Below are 20361 nucleotides of genomic sequence, written 5' to 3' on the forward strand. Positions count from 1 at the left end.
GTGTAAATTTTAGGCGTTCTTAGAAGTGTCGTGTTGTATGGTCTTAATACAGTGATAAATATGGAAGGGCCGCTACACCGACCCCAGATGTAGTATGAAATAAGCAATGATTCCTATATTATAGATGTATGTGGGCAAATAAGTTGTTAATGAAAGTAATCTTAGGATAGAATATTAGAATATATGTACTTTCACAGGTAAACTAATGAAATTAGTAAATATTATGATTCATGAGGAGAAATATTTATGCATTCAAGAATCTACACGAGTTGTAGAAAAGGCTAATGAGATTGATAGCTTAGTTTTTATATTTGATATTCAGATACAAGTCACACTAGAAATGATGATATAATTATTCATAAAAGTTTGAAAGATAATGTTGTAAAAATTAATAGAATTGGAGATAGAATCACAACGTTAAAGGTTATTGTTGATACTGTGATTTTTAATGTTATAAGTGCTTATGTTCATCAAATAGGTTTAGATATAGATTCAAAAAAGTTTTTGAAATGATCTAGAAGAGTTAATACAAATGATACCTCTTGAAGAACAAAATTTTTATTGGAAGATTTAAATGAACATGTTAGTAGAGTGGTAGAAGATTTTAGAAATATTCATGGTGGCTACAACTTTGGAGTGATTGATGAAGTAGGTAGAGCCATATTAAATTTTGTTTTAGTCAATCATTTTGTTATTGTTAATACTATTTAAGAAAAGAGATGAATATATCATTACTTATAAGAATAGATCTAATAAAATGCAAATTGATTATTTCTTACGAGAAAAAGTGATCGTCAAGATTACAACGATTGTAAGGTCATTCTAAGTTCTCAACACCAATTATTAGTTTTAGATTATAAGATGAGGAGTAGGAAGATAAAAGATATGATAAAACATTATCATAGAATTAGATGAGGTCACATAAATGACATAAATAGTTTATGTTCATGAGTAAACTTCAAGATTTCAAGATTTGGGTTGTTTATGAAGAAATTCATTTTATGTGATGAAGTAACAAACACTATTAAACAAGTGACACCAGATGTTCTTGGAGAATCAAAAGGAAAAATTTAATAAATAAAATAGTTGGCGGTGGAATAATAATGTGCTAGAAAAGATAAAATATAAAAAATATTTGTTATAAAAATTGGTTTAAATGTAAGAGCTTAGAGAACTAGAAAAATTATAAGGTGGCTCGTAGAGAGTCTAAGAGAATAATTTATGATGCTATGAATTATGTTTTTAGTGATATTTTTAATATATTAGATACTGAAGAGGCTGAAAAATATATGCATAAACTAGTAAACAAAGAAAATAGAAAATTAAAGATTTAATTCAGGTTGGGTGTATTAAAGATGAAAGTCAAAAAGTACTTTTCTTGGAGGAAGATATTCAACATAGGTGGGTGAGATATTTTAATAAACTTCTCAATAAATTTTCTAAAATACGATCGACTTTTATGATCTTATCATTGTTAGTAATAATAAATTTTATTATTTTTATTTTCACATTTGTAAAAAGGAAGTTGAGGAGGCTTTAAAAAAACCAATAGTGGAAAATCAGTCGGACCTGATGATATTCCAATTGAAGTGTGGAAATTTTAAGGAGATTTGAGAGTTTTTGAATTTACTAAACTCTTCAATATTATTTTAAAACCTAAAAGATGCCCGATGAGTGGAGAAAGAGTATTTTTGTCCCCATTTTTTAAGAATCAAGAGAATGCACAAGAGTGTGCAAATTTTACAGGAATTAAGTTAATGTGTCATATATTACAGTTGTGGGAGAGAGTAATTAAACATAAGTTAAGGCGTGTTACAAATATTTCTCATAATTAGTTTGGATTTATGCGACTAGTTTACTAAGAGGTTCGATCAAGAAGCACAGAGAGAGTGAGAAGGATCTACATATGATTTTTATTGATTTAAAAAGCTTACAATAAGGTTCCAAGAGAAGTTCTTTGGATAGTTGTACAAAAAAATGTGTTGATATGACTTATTTTCAAGTCATTCAAGATATGAATTGCTAGAGCTGTTACTTGTGTTCGAACATAAGGTAGATTGACCAAGCATTTTCTTATTTTAGTTTGATTGAATCAGGGATTGACTTTAAGCCTATATCTTTTTTCTTTAGTTATGGATGCTCTTACTAGGCATTTATAGGAGGATGTACCTTGTGGATAAGACTAGAAAAAAGTTTAGGAAGATCTTGAATTATGGAGGTTTACATTAGAGTCTATAGGCCTTCGTTTGAGTAGACTTAAAATTGCATACATGACATGTAATTTTTGTAGTAGTAGATCTAGTTGCAGAGATGTAATTATGGGTGATCAAATCGTGAATGTTTTAAATTTCACGGGTCTATTGTTCAAAGTGATGGTGATATTTATGGGGATGCTATTTGTAGAATTCAAGTTGTTTGGTTGAAGTGGAGGAATGTATCGGGCGTATTGTGTGATAGAAAAGTACCTCTTAGACTTAAAAAAAAAATTATAAGATGACGGTGAGGCCTGCAATGCTTTATGGCAAAATGTGTTGGCTTTTAAAAGAGAAGCATGAAACTAAGTTAAATGTTGCTAAGATGAGAATGATTAGGTGGATGAGTGGTTTGGCATTTAGAGACAAAATGCGAAACGAATGTATCCGTGAAAGTGTTGGTGTAGCTCCAATGGCAATCAAGATTAGAGAGTCATCTAAGATGGTTTGGCCACATTAAACGTCGACTGACTGATGATCCGATTATGAGAATAGATATTTTAGATTCGACTTATGTTAAGAAAGATTGAGGTAGACCTAAGAAGACGTGGGCATATTGTATAAAAAGATAATCTTAATTTATTAGAATTAAATGAAAATTTGGCGGTAAATGGGACACAATGGAGAAAAAGGATTCATGTAGCCGAAATCACTTTGTATGATAAAGGCTTGCTGTTGTTTGTTGTTTTCTATCACATAAATGCTAAATTTGTACATAAACTACTTGGTTGTTTGTTTTTAGTGGGAACTAAAATATAAAGTAATTAATCTATTCTGTCGGTGCATGATAGAATGTTGATTTATCAAATCACTTTCATAAATACATTCTTATTGGTTTTAATTTTACAGCTTGATTGAATGGTTTATTTTGTGCACGAACTTGTTATTATTCTTTTGAAGAGCTGAAATTCTTTTGATGGGCAATCATAGTTTTTAATTAGTTTGTGTATTGTGAGCAGATTTTATTTTGTTACTCAAGTGCTCTTTTGCATTGCATCTCTAGTGTTTGTTTTGGAAATTCTAGTTTCTTATGTGTCATTAATTGTTATGTTATTTGTGGACTCTACATTATAACATTACAGTATTTTATTGATGTTGAATGAAATTTAGAAAATAATTTTGGTTTATTCAAGCCTTGCCCTTACTGCTAATGTTAATTTTTAATTTTCTTCTTCAATGAGGATGGTAAGGAAGAAGTGCTATCTTATTAGATCCCCATTGCAACACTACCCTTTATGGCTTCATTATTAGCGGCGGTGATGATTTCCATCGAGCATGAGTTCTGTGTCCTCAATAATACCACAAAGGAGGTTGCGATTGCGACCAATATTACGTTTTTAAAAGATACTATTGCTGATTTGCTATTAGTCTTAGAGATTTTTCTTTTGGATAAAGGGTTTCTTCTTTGATGTGATAATGAAGGTAACTCTCTAATACAAAGTGCTCAACACCTTGATGAACGTGAAGGTTGTCAGCTCCTCATAGGACATTGTCAACCACCTATTTGAGAGTTGAAACGGAGAGTGCTACAATTTGAGAGCTAATTTTTCTTTTGTCTGTTAGCTAGAGGGCAAACAAAATCTCGATTGTGATGGCAAATATGTTGGGGATTCCCCTTTGTGTGTTGGAAGCGCCATCTTGCCAAAGTGAATGATTATTACTCAAGTTGTTAACCTCTATACACAATTTGAGGATGAAAGAGAAAGACAGGAGATTCGCTGCTAGATCTCTTTTAATTGAAGGAACTTCTTGAAAATGTAGAATTTTTATTGACATATCAAGGGAATAGCCTGAGAGAAGATGAAGAACATTAATGCTCATGAGTGACAAACTGGTTTGCATCTCATCCTGTAGTGAATCAATTGAAAGAAGAGTTAAGGGACATTTACTTTCACTTAACTACAACTAATTTAATATTAATATTTCAGCGATGTGATCGTCATAGTAGGTTGCCTTAGCATAGATTGATGAGATAAGATTAATCATATAGTGTGTGTTGCCAACAACCTATTTTCTTTTCTCACTTCCATGCAGAAAGCCATCTTTTATCAGAGTTTAGGGCTCACAAAGCTTGTGGCTTCTTGACGGCCATGCTTATGATTCTAGGACCATATAGGTGATTATGTTGTTTTTATCCTTTTTGTTCTTTTTATCTTTGTGTTTGATTCGGTGTCATGTTGTGTTATGCTATTACTTATTTCTACTAATTGAATTTTAATTTTTGGTGGTACTTTATTTCATGTTTTTTCTACTTTTATTCCAGATGTTATTTATTTATTTATTTATTTTTGCTTTCCTAGTATGAATGCCATTCCCAAGCCATTTGCTTATTTATTATTTTCAGAAAAATACGGCCACACAATTATGGTTTTTCTATGCACCTTGCTTTGGTGGAATACTGTGAAATAACATAAAGTTTGCATTATTTCAAAACGGTCAAGCATTTATGACATTCAAGATGCTTGTGCAAAATTCATCATTTTGCTTTATCAACCTAGATAGTGGAAACTTCTTTCCCATCCTCCTTTTCAACGTATTGCCTAAGTTCTAAGGTTTGAGCTGTTCATTTTGTTTTTGTTTGGAGTGATGTAATGCAATATGGTTTTCACTAGTCTTTTTGTGTATGCCACAATGGAGTCTAGGGCCATTATTAATGTTGGGTTTGATTGAACGACGAATATTTTTAAAGCTTGGAGAAGTTTGCATTCAAGGCCTCATTCTATTAGGTGCGCCCTAATACTTTCTCTTAGGGAGAGATCTAATTTTTTGTGGATCAATTTGAGAGTGTTTTGACACTCATCTTCCCCATTATAATTGATTTCTAAATTATTTGTTGCTAGTGCCGACATAGATTACTCTAACTTATATTACAGGGTTCTCTCCATTTCTTGATTCATTGAAGTGAAAGGCATTCCATCGTTTATTATTTTTTTTTAATTTAGTTTTTTTTAAGTTAGGATGAACTAACTATTTTTTCTTTTTAGTTTTTCTGCTGGAATGAAGTGAGATTATTGGCTTCATTACGGGGATAAAGGGAGGGAGGATATTGTCTTATTTGTTTTGTTGGTAATGATAGTTTCGACTTTGTCTGGCCATGTATAAATAAAGACCAACTTTCTTAAGTTGATGCTGAGACCTCAAAGTAGTTGCTATTAGATCAATCATTTTAGATGCCCCATACTACTCAACTTGTGAGTTGGTAAGTTAGGCCTCTGTGGATTGTGGCGATTCCATCTTTGCTTTCCATAATCCAACTCTTTGTTACCAATTTGATAGAGTTTGACGCATTTTTCCTCAAGAAATAAAATCCAAGTACATAAAGATAAGCACACATAATTTGAGTAGTAGACTATCTCTCAATTTCTACAATTCGAGAGGTAGGAAATTTCTCTTAAACCCTAAACTTAAGACTCCAGACACAATCTCATGCATAATCATAACCATAAACCTATTTTGCTCTATTCATACTAAATAATAATGAATGACATATGACTAAATTGCTTTTAACCGCACAAAGACTAAAAATTACCCTTAGGCTTGGCACCGACGTAACAAATTATCGATGGATATTGGCACGAAAATTTGCTCCAAGACTATGAGATACTGTTAAAATTAAAGACTAAGAATATTAGCCCCATTGTCATGCGTTCTATAGTCTTGAGCTATTAAGTTCGTCCTTTACTTGTATTGAGGTTTGATTAGTAATCAGCCAGTTTTAATTTATTGTCAAGGTAGAGAATGATTCCTTTTAAGAAGAGCTAAAGATGGATAAGGATGCGATTGACTTAACTTAATGTGTTATTAAGTTGAGATATTGAAATGACTAAGATTGACAATTAAGAATTTGTAGGAATTTTCTTTTTGCAAAAACAATTTGAGAGAATTGTTTATGTATACGGGCATGGGCATTCACTCTGAGGATTGTGAGATACTTGTAAAATTAATGATTGATGATATTCGTCTCTTTACCATATATTTTGTGGCCTTGAGCTACCAAGCGGGCCCTTGCACTAATATTTGATAATAAGGGTTCAAGTTAATCTTCAAAATAGAGATGAATTCCTCATAATTTTTCTTACGAGTGGAGTTGTCTACAAAGCGGGTTAACTCTACAACAACAACAACAACAACAACAACAAAGCCTTAATCCCACTACGTGGAGTCGGCTACATGAATCCTTTTTCTCCATTGTGTCCTATTTAGTGTCATATTTTCATTTAGTTCTAATAAATTAAGATAATTTTTTATACAATAAGCTCAAGTCTTCCTAAGTCACCTTTCTTAACTTTCTTAACATAAGTCGAATCTAAAACTTCTACTCTTCTAATCGGATCATCAAATGGTCAACACTTAATGTGACCAAACCATCTAAGACGGCTTTCTCTAATTTTTTGTCACAGGAGCTACACCAACCCTATCACAGATATAATCATTTCGCATTTTGTCTCTAAGTGTAAAGCCACTCATCCACGTAATCATTCTCATCTCGGCAACACTTAACTTAGTATTGTGCTTCTCTTTTAAAGGCCAACATTCAACGCCATAGAGCATTGTAGGTCTCACCACCGTCTTATAAAATTTTCCTTTCAATCTAAGCGGTACTTTTCTATCACAGAAAAGGCTTGAAGCATTCCTCCACTTCAACCAACCAACTTGAGTTCTACTATTAACATCCCCATCTATATCACCATCGCTTTGAACAACATACCCGAGATATCTAAATCGTTCACACCTTTTAATAATTCGATCACCCAAAGTTACACTTCTGTCACTAGTGCTACTACTACTAAAAATACATTCCATGTATTCAGTTTTAATAAAGTCACTAGAGCTACTAACAAAGTGGGTTAACTCTGTAGATAAAAAATTGATTGAAACTTTTGAAAAGCTTTAGTTCAAATTTGTTTATGCTAAGGAAAATTTTGAGCTTGAAGATTCGAAAAACTAGCTAAAAATGTGGGCTCAAGAATTGGATATTGTTTTAGAGTAACTTGACCTACTCTTAGGAGGATTTGTTTGACTTATGTCGGGATAGTTCAGAATATGATGATGAGGTCTTCCATCACTAAAATGAGGGATTTTAGATGATTAATTGATTGAAGAAGGGTTTGATTGACCCAACCATTTTAGATTTCATGTATGTACGCGATCTTTCTGGATTGTTCTTTATTATAGCTTCTTTTTTCTTTTTGTGTTTCTTTTGTTTGGATGTGTACTGAGGGGTTTTGCGTACCACATGGTTGGAGTAACTCAATTTCTTGGCTCTCTTGCTGCACTATTATTTTTTTAATTAACTAATTGCTGGTACTACTTTGCTAGGCAATTTTTCATAATAGTGATTTGATTTGACAATTGTTTAGGCTGAATTAACTTGATGGTTACATAGTAGTTGTAAACATAATCAAGTGACTTTTGTATGCTTGATGAGCTAGTATTCTTTTGGTGAAGAGCTGTCAACTTGTTGCTTGTATGGGAATATTGTCCTTCTGAGGGTTTTTTTATTTGTAGTTTGCCTTAATTTCTTGAGTTTTTTCTTGTGCTTGTTCTTTAGTTGGCTTTTTCTCTAGAGAATAGTTTTACTAATACTGCAATGATTTGGGTTTCTGTGGATATATTCGTTGGTTCAACCTTGAAAAGTTTTGATACCCTAGTTGGCATTGCTTTGGAGTGCCCCCCTTAAGGAGAGGAAGCTGCCAAGGTAATATGCATTTTTTTTATCATGCAGATCTCTCTAAAAGAATGTCTTCGAATGTCTCAATCAATATTCATACTTTAAATCTATCATGTTTCTACTCTAGAGGTAATGATTAGATCATTCTAGATTTTTTTAGTTGAAAGACTTTTTGATGCTTTTAAATATGTAAGCTTAATTTTTAGGATCATTCCAAAATTATTTAGAATTTGATGCTTGGTGATAGGAACTCATCCAAAATTATTTTAAGAAATTATCAATTTCATGGTAAAATTCACTCTAATTTGATTTGAATTTGATGGATAGAGGTTAGAGTAATTCCAAAAATGTTTCCTGAGTCAAAACCTTGGGGGTTCTTGACTTGATCTTTGGTAATCGGAAGTTTTATTTTAATTCAAAACTTGGCACCATTAACAATAGAATTTTTTTGGGCAAAAAATCTACTATGGTGTGTTTTATATATTATTTTTTCCTAATTTTTTTCTCGCGTTCTCTATTTTATTTTAGGGGAAGCCAATCCTTTAAGTTTGGCTTTTCAAAGTACATATAATTAATGGGTTTCATTCTTTGTGCTTACAGCACGAGATTATGAATCTAAAAGGATATGAGAATGATGGGTTATATACTGTCATGTCTTTGAGACTCGACTTTTTTTTAAGACTGTTTCAATTGCTCCCAGTTTTTCCTCCTGAAGTTCTACATCCATTATGGTAGTTGCTGTAGTAGTACTCAATCATTGGAATTATATTATGCAAAATTAGCGTGTAAAATTCTGAGAAATTATATTCCAGTTCTACTCGTGTGAAAGCAGTAAACCGGGGGGGAAAAAAAAAACTCCTCATGGAACTTTTTGTCAGAGAAAATTAAAAAAAAATCTTGATTTTTGTCGGAGAAAATTAAAAAAAATCTTGATTTTTTGATGAAGGAGAAAAGAATGAGAAGACAATAATTTTGATTCTCCAAACAGGAGAAAATAAAATAAAAATAATAAATTTTAACTTTTCCATTCTTCCACTAAGGAAAGATTCTTCCTCTTATTCAAGCTTTATTCGTAGAAGACCCAAGGAGTGTTCTTTTTGTCTGAATGTTGTGGAGGCAACTCTTCTTATATAACATACGTAACATAGTGCAAAAATAGCCTTTTTTTTCTAATTGCTTGTTTCATTTCCACTTTTCTTTTTTCTTTTAAATTTTAACAAGAGCAACCATAATGCAAGTACCATTTCTTTTCAAAAAGGAGTATTTCATTGACATGTTCGAGGATACAAATCACAATAGGATAGTAGAAAAGACATTTTAGGAGTAATTGAATTAACGTTTTATTCAAAGATCAAATACTAAATAAGATATTTCTGCATGAGGCATCAATTCCTTTTAATGTCATAGTATCTAAGGTTTGATACATGCTAGATATGACATGATGTGACATGCATACATGTGCCATGCATGTGTCAAGCAATTTTTTTCTGTATCTTATTAAAAAGTAACAAGAAAAGACATGTATTAAACATGCATGTTGTGGTCACGGCTTAAATATTTATTTGAACATGTGTTAGAATGTGTTTTGAATGCATGTATTGTTATCGCTGTTAAAACATATGTTTGAACATGTTTGAACCATGTTGATCTTTGTTTGATTATGGTGTGAATAAAGTTTGTTCATGGTTCGAACATATGTTTCATTTTAGATTAAATTTATGATTGAGATTTTCTTTTTTTATTATGTGATTTTATGATTTTTCATAATAATAAATCTTTTGATGATTTATGATATTTTTATGAATTAATTTTAATTTTATGATCTTTTTTTTTTATTTTTGAGGTTTAAGGCTTAAGCCTCGATTTATTTTGAGGCTTATACCTCGTTTTACTAAGACAAAATGCCTTAGTTTTTGATTCACCTTTTTAAACCTTAGTTGCGAGTTAAGTGGAATAGTTGTGATGAGAATGGAGGAACTGTGGAGACTTGAAGATTAGTTTGGGGCTTTTATTTTTCAAACAAAGAAGTAAACTATGCATTTGACGATTAATTTTATTTAAATTACTCTTTTTAGAATGTTTTTTTCATATTTGGCAGAAGAATAAAATCAATTACTATATAAATTTGATTTTATGTATTTAATATTTATATAATTGATTTAAACCATATTTTTATTTTCTTAAAGATATATATTATTGACTTATCCAACATGTGTTCTTGTCTTATATTTTCAATATTATTTTGGCTATCATCATATTTAGTCGATGAATTATAGCTTTTTCTCTTTACAACGTGATTCACCCCAAAAAAAAAAGGGTATAAATAGGCAAGCTGAGTGAGCAAGTGAAAACAATAGTTGATTTGGTTGATTGTTTGAGGTATCTAGCTCTTCACTTTCTACAATACAAATTAATCTTCAATTAGTCTTTTGCATGTTGCTTATGGATGATGCATGTCAATGTGATGTATGGAAAAAAGTTTAGAATATTAATTTGTTTCTTAGTTAATATATTATGCTAATGCCTAGATGCGTAGAAGATTAGAAAAAAATTGAACTCGTATTTTTTTTTGTCAAATAACAAACCACATTCATATATTTGGCTTAGGGTTTGCCTAGGGTAATTTTTTACCTGCTTTGCATTTCAGACTGTCGCCAGATACTTGTTTGGCTTTTGGGGAATTGTTTTTTTTCCCTTTTTTTTCGAAATTGATATAATGTGAAACTAGTGTTGCAACCAAATCTGTTAAAGTGAGAAAGTTGCTATCTGGAATTGTGAAAAAAGAAAATGTATATAAATTTTACAACAACTTTCTTAAGAATTATTTTCCTCACCACAGTTCTACAACCATTTTTACAAAAAAATCTGCGGTTGCTCCAAATGGACTCTTATTTAAAATGTATTTATTATATAGATATAGAACATATTTTAAAAAATTTAATATAAATGATAAGTATTATTAATTATTTATCGATTGATTCAATAGGATAGATGAAATTTTAATTTTTTTATATTCTTGAAGTAATTATCATTAATAAATCTTCAGATTTGTAGAACAATTTACTTTCTTCATAATTTTATTTAGGAATTTGTAAATCTATCAAACCAAGAAATAAAAGTAAAATTAATCTCAATTTGATTCGTAGATGAAGGATAATTTTGATTGTTTCTTCATTATGTAAAGATTCTTCAATTTATTTATCAACATTTAGATGTATGACTCTTATTTTAAAATCAATTTTAGATTAAAGTTTTAATTAAACTTTTGTTCTATAAATGTGCACTTCAAAATTACTTTCAATTTTGGATTTAGACTTTTGTGCTCCAGTATAGGGTATAGTTCATGAATATATTCTACTATAACTCTGATGCAAATTCCTGTTGAATAAAATCATTTTTAGGTTTTTTTCAATATTTTTTCTATATTGATTTCATCATATAAATAATATTAATGAATTACATGTTTGCTAATAATATCAAATCTAAGTATAGATGATTCTTGTATTTGTGTTTGCTTATCAGGCTTTAGATATGACGCTAATTATTTTTCCTAAAAAAAAATCCAACATTATAATGGTCTTAACAGGAAGATAATTATGATCTTTTCTCAAGAAGTAAAGCTTTTATGTGTCCTCATTTACTGTTTTTTGCCAACTCATAACTTAGTTCATCTTTAATTTTCTGCCTAAAATTTTAAATAAAACTTTTATTGATAATATTGTAATCTATAAATAAATAATATTTTGCTACTAAATCTTTTAATCTTATAAAATTTTCAAATACATTATAATCACCTTGTTTAACTCTTTAAATTGACTATATAAAGTATCTTTATTATTAATGAAAAATGAATATTGCTTGCCAAATTAGTTGATCGAGTTCAACTATTTAAAAATTCAACTCTGTAGGAATTAACCATATATCTTTCAAATATTTCTTCTAAAATATTTATTTAATTTGAAAACATCTCAAAATTACCTCATATCAAATGCAATATATCTTTATTAACCTCATATTAGTCTCATTAAAATTGCATTGAATCATAGTTTTCTAGATTTTACTTAATATCAATGTTTAATTTTGCCACTAAGTCACTTTGATATTATATCCTGCATTTAGAAGACCTTACGAGTCATTTTAAAAACTCTTGATATCAAGCTTATGCAGGATGCCTTAGGATTTTGATTTTTTTAAAGCTGACCTACTATGGAATGCACAAAAGTATGCAACATGAATTCAAAACTTCGTGGGTCACATTAATTTTAACAATTGCTTGTTACTTTTAATTACAATAAAAAATATGTTGAGAATTGATAGAAATGAAAATTCAATAGCTCTTTACTAGATATAATGAATATAAATTTAGGACTAAGAAAGTGACACAACAGATTGAAATCAATACACTTGTGCATTTGTTGAAAACCAGATTATGTTGAATTTGAGCTAAATATCAGTCAAAGTATTAAACAACTATTGAAATAAATTAAATGCAATTCCTGCGTTTTATTGAAAGAAATCAAAAATTTAAAATTCATGATAGTGCAATGATTCACAAAAAGATCAGCCATGATAGCTACAAGGCAATTCCCGCGTTTTATTACCTTAGAATTTGAAAAGAAGCCAAGATTCCTGCATTCTCACAATAGAAGAAGGAAAGGATCACAACTCCCTTGATCACAGTAAAGTGGAAACAGAGTGTAAGTTCCACATAGTTCGCAATATAAGAGTAAATATTTGAAAAATTCTGCATTCACAAATGGAGGCATGGTGGTGGAAGCATGCAGATGCTGTAGAAGAACCTTATCGGGCTACAATAGAAGGCAGATGCAGTAAGAGAAGTGACAAAAATGATATTAGTTGCTGGAGTAGAATATTTTAAGATAATGATATAAGCCCTACATCGCTCACATTTCAGCGGGCTTGCCAATTGGAATGGAGGCTGGAAGGGGGTTCCTTGAGATGTGGCAGTGGCATATCTAGATTTTGGATGAGAATAAGGATGACTAGGATCTCTTATTTAAAATGGTTATGCAGGAGGTTTGTTCTGCTTATTTATCACTAGTGTGAAGTAGCCATTGTGTGTGATACCTGCTTATCCATCCTGGTTTTAGTGATCTTTCAATGGAAAGGTGATCTCTTTTACCTTGTTTAAAAATTGACATATCTAAATATTTCGGAGTACGCAAAACTTCTTATGGAAGTACGAGGATCAGCTGGATATGTAATAAATGAAGTGCTCTTTTTAAATTTCACCATAATAAACAGATGCCTAAACTGCTTTGCTACAATGTCTTTGGTAGTTAATCTTTTTTCAATGAACCATTGTGCCAGTTAATCTTGTTGGTAGTTAATCTAGATTTTGGATGAGAATAAGGATGGCTAGGATCTCTTATTTAAAATAGTTACGCTGGAGGTTAGTTCTGCTTATTTATCACTAGTGTGAAGTAGCCATTTTTTGATACCTGCTTATTTATCCTGGTTTTAGTGATCTTTCAATGAAAAGGTGATCTCTTTTACCTTGTTTAAAAATGGACATATCTCAATATTCGGAATGCGCAAAACTTCTTATGGAAATATGAGGATCAGCTGGATATGTAATAATTGAAGTGCTCTTTTTAAATTTCACCATAATAAACAGATGCCTAAACTGCTTTGCTACAAGCTCGTTGGTAGTTAATCTTTTTTCAATGAAACATTGTGCCAGTTAAATTTAAGTACGTTTCTGTAGATTCAATTGAAGCTTAGTTTTGACTTGGTCATCTTTTGTCATGTTTTTAGCCTTGAAAATGCTAAAATTTTATTTACCTTACTGTATTATTGAAATGACAAGGCATTCCACACATCGGGACGTAATGAATGCTGCTCTTTATCTCCGCAATGAACCTGTAGATTCTATGTGGAGCCTTATAATACGTTCTTGCTCTTCTTTCATGCATACAATAATATTGGAATTCCTGTATGTTATTCTTTTATTTGTCTTATATGGATCTATCCTCTTTTATTTTTGAGTCTATCTGATTTTTAAAACTAGTTCTTTATCGCTAAGTCATCTATATGCACATTTCTAGCAGCAGTGCTTCCATCTGCTCTTGCTTGTAGGAGCTTTCAATAACAGGCTGAACTAGATTAATGTTATTATCTATCATACTTATTTTTGAGCTTAAACTAATCTTTTCTTTTTGGGTTTTTATCTGTTGTTTGGCATATGTACTTAAAGCAAAAGACCGAGTACTATGAGTTTAATGCTTTTTTGGGGGTTGGAAGACCATTTTGTTGACCTATTCATCACTTCCAATTAAGCATCATTTCTTTTTCTTATTAAGGCCATGGGAGTGCTTATTTTCACTTGAAGAATTTCCGTCATTCTCCTTGATGAAACCTTTTATTTCTTTAAGCAACACTCTTCTATTTTGCTTTTATTATTCAGGTTACCCTTGCCAATGCCTGTGCAAATGCCTCTCATGGCCTACAAGAAAGGGCTGCTGGAGCTTTGTGGGGATTGTCAGTGTCAGAAGCCAATAGGTAATGCTAACTGCTGCTTTTCCACCCTATGATTCTGAATGATGATCAATCTTGTTATTCCTTGTTTCTGATTTCATCATGCTTGTGTAAAGTTGACAAGCTCTTGGCATTCATAAATAACCTGGAATCATCAATAATTGGAACTCACATTTTTGTGTTCTTAACCGGAGCTTCTCTTAAATGCTTTGAAACTATGGCTTGATGGCTGCACTTCAAAATTTAAAGGTCATGCTGTAGTTTATTAAGATTTATCTTCCAACCATAAAGTTTAGGTTATGTTCTAGGTATCAATTACTAGTGTTTAATTATGTCCAAACTAGAATAAGTATCTCACATACATGTAGACGCATTTTGTACATTTCAAAAAATATATATAATTCTAGTAATTCATTTAAAAGAATTTGTCTTGGGCAGCGGCTTTTTGTTATTGGATTTTTTTTTGAGTTGTTTAATGATTTGTTATTAAAAGCTTAAATAAATAAATTTCTGAATGTAAGTAGAAACTTGTGAATTTTAAGCTTTTTTGTTTAAAGATAAAATATGTTACTCCGTATTTTATTTCTTTTTCTTATTATTTAAATTGATTTTTTCTTTTGTGTGGTGTGAATTGACATTTCTTTATGCATATTTTTTTTCCAATATCATCTCATCTATATCTCATGATTTACAATGGGCATTAATACCGTTCTTTGTCAGATATACAATATTAATTACAGCTCACTTGAGTCATAGACTTCTAGTTGGTTATCTCCAATTGATGACACTTGTATACTCTTGGATACCATAAAAAAAATTTCATACGACATCCAGGGGTGTCAAAATTTGACCCGACAAGCCAACCAGTCTTGAACTCGACTTGAAAAATCTGGATTAGGGTTGACCCAAATATTTTTTGAATCAGGTCCAAGCCAGAGAATTCGACCCGTTTATTATTCGGATCGGGTTCGGTTGAACCCAAAAAACTAAACATGACACGAGTAAGCACGAAATTTCGGGTCAGGTTCGTGTTAGCGGGTCAAGCTCAGGTTCAGGTTGGGCTTGGGTCTTAGTTTTTGACCTGTTTATTATTTGGGTACAGTTTAGGTTGACCCTATTAAGGTTGGGTCATTTATGGGTCGGACCCGAACCCGACCTGCTGATCTAAATTGACATCCCTAATGACTCTTTTTTTTTTGCTAAGGATTTCTAGCACTTTTTAGACGATAATACTCTTTGAATAGTATTGGCATATATATATATATATATTGTGTGTGTGTACATATGTATTTCTTTTTATGTATGTTTGTCATATGAGTTCTTGATGTCCTAATTTCTCCGTAAATATGAAATTTGTGTATTTTTACGATTAGTTATATGCTAATGTAAATTGAAATTTGTTGGAATCTCTTAAATCTATTGTATTTAGCTATATTATGCTTTTATTGTCCTTTTGCTAGTTGCAAATAATTAAGCATAATGCTTAATATTTAAAAGCTTATATTTTTTATTTTTACTTTTTTTTTTAAGGTGATTGTGCTATTTGATTAGTTGATGAAGTGAAAACCCTCTGTTAATTGACTCGATATAAAATTTATTGATACATCTACTTGGGAATCACTACCTCGCATTCACTGGATTCTATCTTCACGAAAGCATCATTAATCCCTTGTTAAATATTGAAACCCCAAGTGCTGACAAATGTAAGGCTTTATTCCCTATTTGATCATCTTTCATAAATCTTTATTGTTTTGATTTTTGCTATATTTAAAAATAGAGATAAGTTATTGATCTTGTTTTTTATTGTAATGAATTGAAAGTAATTTTTTCATAATTGAAATAGCTATAACATAAGTAGCGTAAACAAGAAACTACAAAATTTATTAAATTAGGTTTACAGGTTTTTTAGGATGATTGTTATTATGCATAATTGATGTAGAGTTTTTTAGGGTTCATGATTATACAAAGATTTTTCTTAATCAGTTTGGACTTATTTCAGACAAGTCTATTATGAAAGCTATTCATTTATTGAAAGGCTTGATGGAGAGGGACAAAGAGAGTAAGGTTGATCTACATATTATTTTTATTGATCTAGAAAAAACTTACGGTAAGATTTCAAGAGAAGTTCTTTGGAGAGTTCTAAAAAAGAAAGGTGTTAAATATGACTTATATTCAAGTACTTATATTCAAGTCATTAAAGATATGTATGCTAGTGTTGTTACTTATATTCAAATAGAAGAAGGATTGACCAAATATTTCTTATTTTAGTTGGATTACATCAGGGATCAACTTTAAACCCATATTTTTTTTGCTTTAGGTTTGGGTGGTCTTACTGGACATTTACGGGATGATGTACCTTGGTGTATACTTTTCGCTGATCATATCCTTCTTTTAGATAAGACTAGAGAAAAAAAGGGAAAACTTGAATTATGTAGGTCCGCGTTAGAGTTTAAAGGTCTTTGCTTGAGTAGATCTAAAACTGAAGGCATGGAATGTAATTTTTATAGTAATAGATCTAGTGGTAGAGATGGAACTATGGGTGATCAAGTCATTAAAAGGTGTGAACATTTTAGATATTTCAGCTCTATTGTTCAAAGTGATGGTAATATAGATGTGGATGTTGTTAGTAGAATTCTAGTTGGTTGGTTGAAGTGGAGGTATGCATCGGGCCTATTGTGTGATAGAAACGTACCGCTTAGATTTAAAGGAAAATTTTATAAGATAATGATGAGACTTGCAATGTTTTATGATGCGGAATATTGGCCTTTAAAAGAAAATCATAAAACTAAGTGTTGCTGAGATGAGAATGCTTAGGTGGATGAGTGGCTTGACACTCGAGAGATAAAATGCGGAGCAATGTATCCGTGAAAGGGTTGGTGTAGTTCCAGTAGCAGACAAGACTAGAGAGAGTCGTCTTAGATGGTTTGGTCACATTAAACGCTGATCATCTTATGATCTGGTTAGGAGAGTAGATGTTTTAGATTCGACTTATGTTATGAAAGCCAGAGGTAATTATGAAAGAACTAGGGCATATTGTATAAAAAATGATCTTAATTTATTACAATTAATAAAAATACGCCACTCTATAGGTCGCAATGGAGAAAAGGATTCATGTAGCCGACCCTACTTAGTGGGATAAAGACTTGTTCTTTTTTGTTGTTGTTTTTGTATGATTTATAATGCACACCTTGCATGCAAGGCATATTTAATATGATTAACCGATGGTACCTAGTTTGAACTTTCACAGGAAAACAAATTATTAATGCTAAAGCATTTATTTACAACTTTTGATGTAAAGTTTAAAAATATCCAATCCATGTAATGTCTGTCTTTTAATAGAAATAACTACTAAAATTTAAGAATTATGAAGGACGCACGAACTCCTGAAATTTCATCCTAAAGAAAGTAATTAGACAATTAGATTGAAGCACAGGTTCAACCAAATGAAAGAAGCAATATATAAGGGAGACTTACACTCGAACAAGGAGATGACTTGTTCAGTAATGCTCGAAGTTTAGTACTTGATTAAATTATGTTATTGAACGTGTCAGATACACATAATCATAAGCTCATGTGGTGCCGTTGGGATCAGAGGAAATCATTCAGGGAAGCGGCCATTGAATGAGAATCAACCATTACTTGTGAAGAGAGAGTGGGAGGAAGAAGAGGGTGGTTGAAAGGTGCAAAATTGGAGACTAGGTTTTGAAAGGAAGTGATTTCATTTCATTAAAATCATCAATAGTTTTAGAGTATAAACGATACCTGTAAAGAGGAAGCATTTGCAATATTATAAAAATGCATGTGAGCCAATTCCTCCGCCTGATTGTGGTCTTCAGCAACCTCCCTTCAAGAGAATTGAATGAGAATCAACCACTACATGTGAAGAGAGAGTGGGAGAAAGATGAGAGAGGTTGAAAGGAGAAAATTAGAGGCTAGGGGTTGAGACAAAGTGATTTCATTTCGTTACAATCATCAATAATTTTTGGGTATAAAGGATACCTATAAAGAGGAAACATTTGCAATACTATAAAAATAATCTAAACAAATAGTAATCTACAAATGCAATGACAAATCAGAAATACCATCCAATTCACACAGAATTGGGAGAACCTTCTCTTGAAAGATGGTTGCTGAAGACCACAATCAAGTTGCGGGAATTGGGCCACATGCAACTTTTATGAGGCCTTCTGGGATTATATAGATGTGCATGATAAAAAATACATGCATGGAATAAGATAAATGCTAATAGTTGAGAATTATTTTAGGACTGGATTAAATGAAATGGTTTCTTGGTAGCACATCATGGAAGAGGTAGGTCATTCTATGGTGCAGTATAAACCATCTCATTAGCAGTAATAGTCTTCATAAATGGTACATACTGGTACATAATATTGGACTCATTACCATTCACTATAAAAAAAAAAAATGGGGTCTCAAGGTTAGACTGAAGTACACTTGTAGTCCCTTTTCTTTAACTTCACATTTATTGTTATCACCTACTTATGGATATTCATCTGTTGTCGGGTGTTGCTCGTGGAAGGAACTATTATGTTGCATGCACAAATTGCAGAGTGCCACAAATATGTTTTCTTTTGCTCATAACGCTGAGTTTATCGAACTCTCTTTCATTTAACCTTAAGCTTTTTGCTGGCTTTATTGAAGTTGTGACCAATATTGATTATGTTTATGTAAACCATGATATGGTTCACAGTCAGATTATGTAAATTATTAAAGTTGAGTATGATAATACCTGTGTCATTATTATAAGTCATAAATTTGCATGTATATTAGTCTGATATGAGCTTCAATGTCAAGGAGATCTATTATTGAACTTAAATAATGTGAATTTACATGTATATGATAATGATAATCATCACAGTTGCTGTTGCTCTTTGTGATAATCTCTAAACTAATCTTGGAAATTTTATCATAATGGTAATGAGTCATAAATTTGTGAGATTTGAGAACTATGTTGATTATTGCAACAATGCAAACTTTTTAGAAGGATATCAAAACTCTAAAAAATTCTTTCTTATTTAAGACACTTTTGAGCCATTTACATGGTGGAAAATAGTTTGATAGAAGCGCTTGCCAGTAAAACTATTAGTGGTGGAACTATGCGTGAAGTCATAGGTGCATTCATGAGGTATGTGGGGGCAAGGTGAGGTTGCATGTGCAAGACTATGGAGGCGGCAACTACAAGGCCGTGGATTTGTAAGACATTTGTGTTATCTGGTGCAAAATAGGATGATGATGCGGTTCAAGTGGTGAGACTCCATAGGCAAGTGTTGAGCATTGGATTGTAATTATACATTGTGGTTGGGACGTTTCACTTGCAAGTTAATAGTAGGAGATTAATTCAAAGCTAGAGGTGTTTTTGGTGCTACTTGGTGAGCAGGAAATGAGCCTAGTGGATTGGGATGCGATCGGGCGAGGAGTTTGATTGTGTTACATGCAATTAGTTATATGTGATATATCATAATGATAGGCTTGGAATATGGGGTGATGTGGGAAGTGATTGCTGGAACAATAGTACGTATATGGCCTCTATGATAGTGGGGCATTAAATAAGAACCAATCATAAGCAATAGTTGGCTATTGGGAACGATGAAGGGACAAGAAATTGAAACCTTAGAGGAAACAATGAGGATCTGGTATAGTATTTAAAATTGGCGGGAACAAATGATATTTGTAGATGAACATGTAATTTTGAGTGAAGGTAGCAACATGCATTTGAAGGTTGGCCATCATTATTGTGGTGTGCGGTATGAATTAAGAGTTGATGTGAGCGAACATTGTAACGGTTTAAGTAGCTTGCAATAAGATGTGATTGGAGGCTAGTTGTGTTTGGTTGCTATTGGTCATAGAATGTAACAAGATTGATGATGTAGGTTGCAAGAGTAATGGGTGGAGGCTTCAGTGGGAGTTCGCAACTTCAGA

The 20361-nt window shown here is 31.7% G+C and overlaps 1 protein-coding gene across 2 annotated transcripts in view; it reads left to right on the forward strand.

Annotated features, from left to right (window-relative positions):
• LOC110028621 (protein ARABIDILLO 1-like) overlaps positions 1 to 20361 on the forward strand; it is a 48814-nt gene that overhangs the window by 8535 nt on the left and 19918 nt on the right. For both annotated transcript variants that reach the window (XR_002294442.1, XM_020730540.1), the window contains exon 7: positions 14351 to 14445. Coding sequence is in view for 1 of the 2 variants with exons in the window: in XM_020730540.1 (XP_020586199.1) it covers positions 14351 to 14445 (95 nt within the window). In the remaining variant the exon portion in view is untranslated. The remainder of the gene's footprint in view (positions 1 to 14350; positions 14446 to 20361) is intronic.

Source organism: Phalaenopsis equestris, unplaced genomic scaffold, assembly GCF_001263595.1.
Source record: "Phalaenopsis equestris unplaced genomic scaffold, ASM126359v1 Scaffold000517, whole genome shotgun sequence".
Taxonomy (NCBI): domain Eukaryota; kingdom Viridiplantae; phylum Streptophyta; class Magnoliopsida; order Asparagales; family Orchidaceae; genus Phalaenopsis; species Phalaenopsis equestris.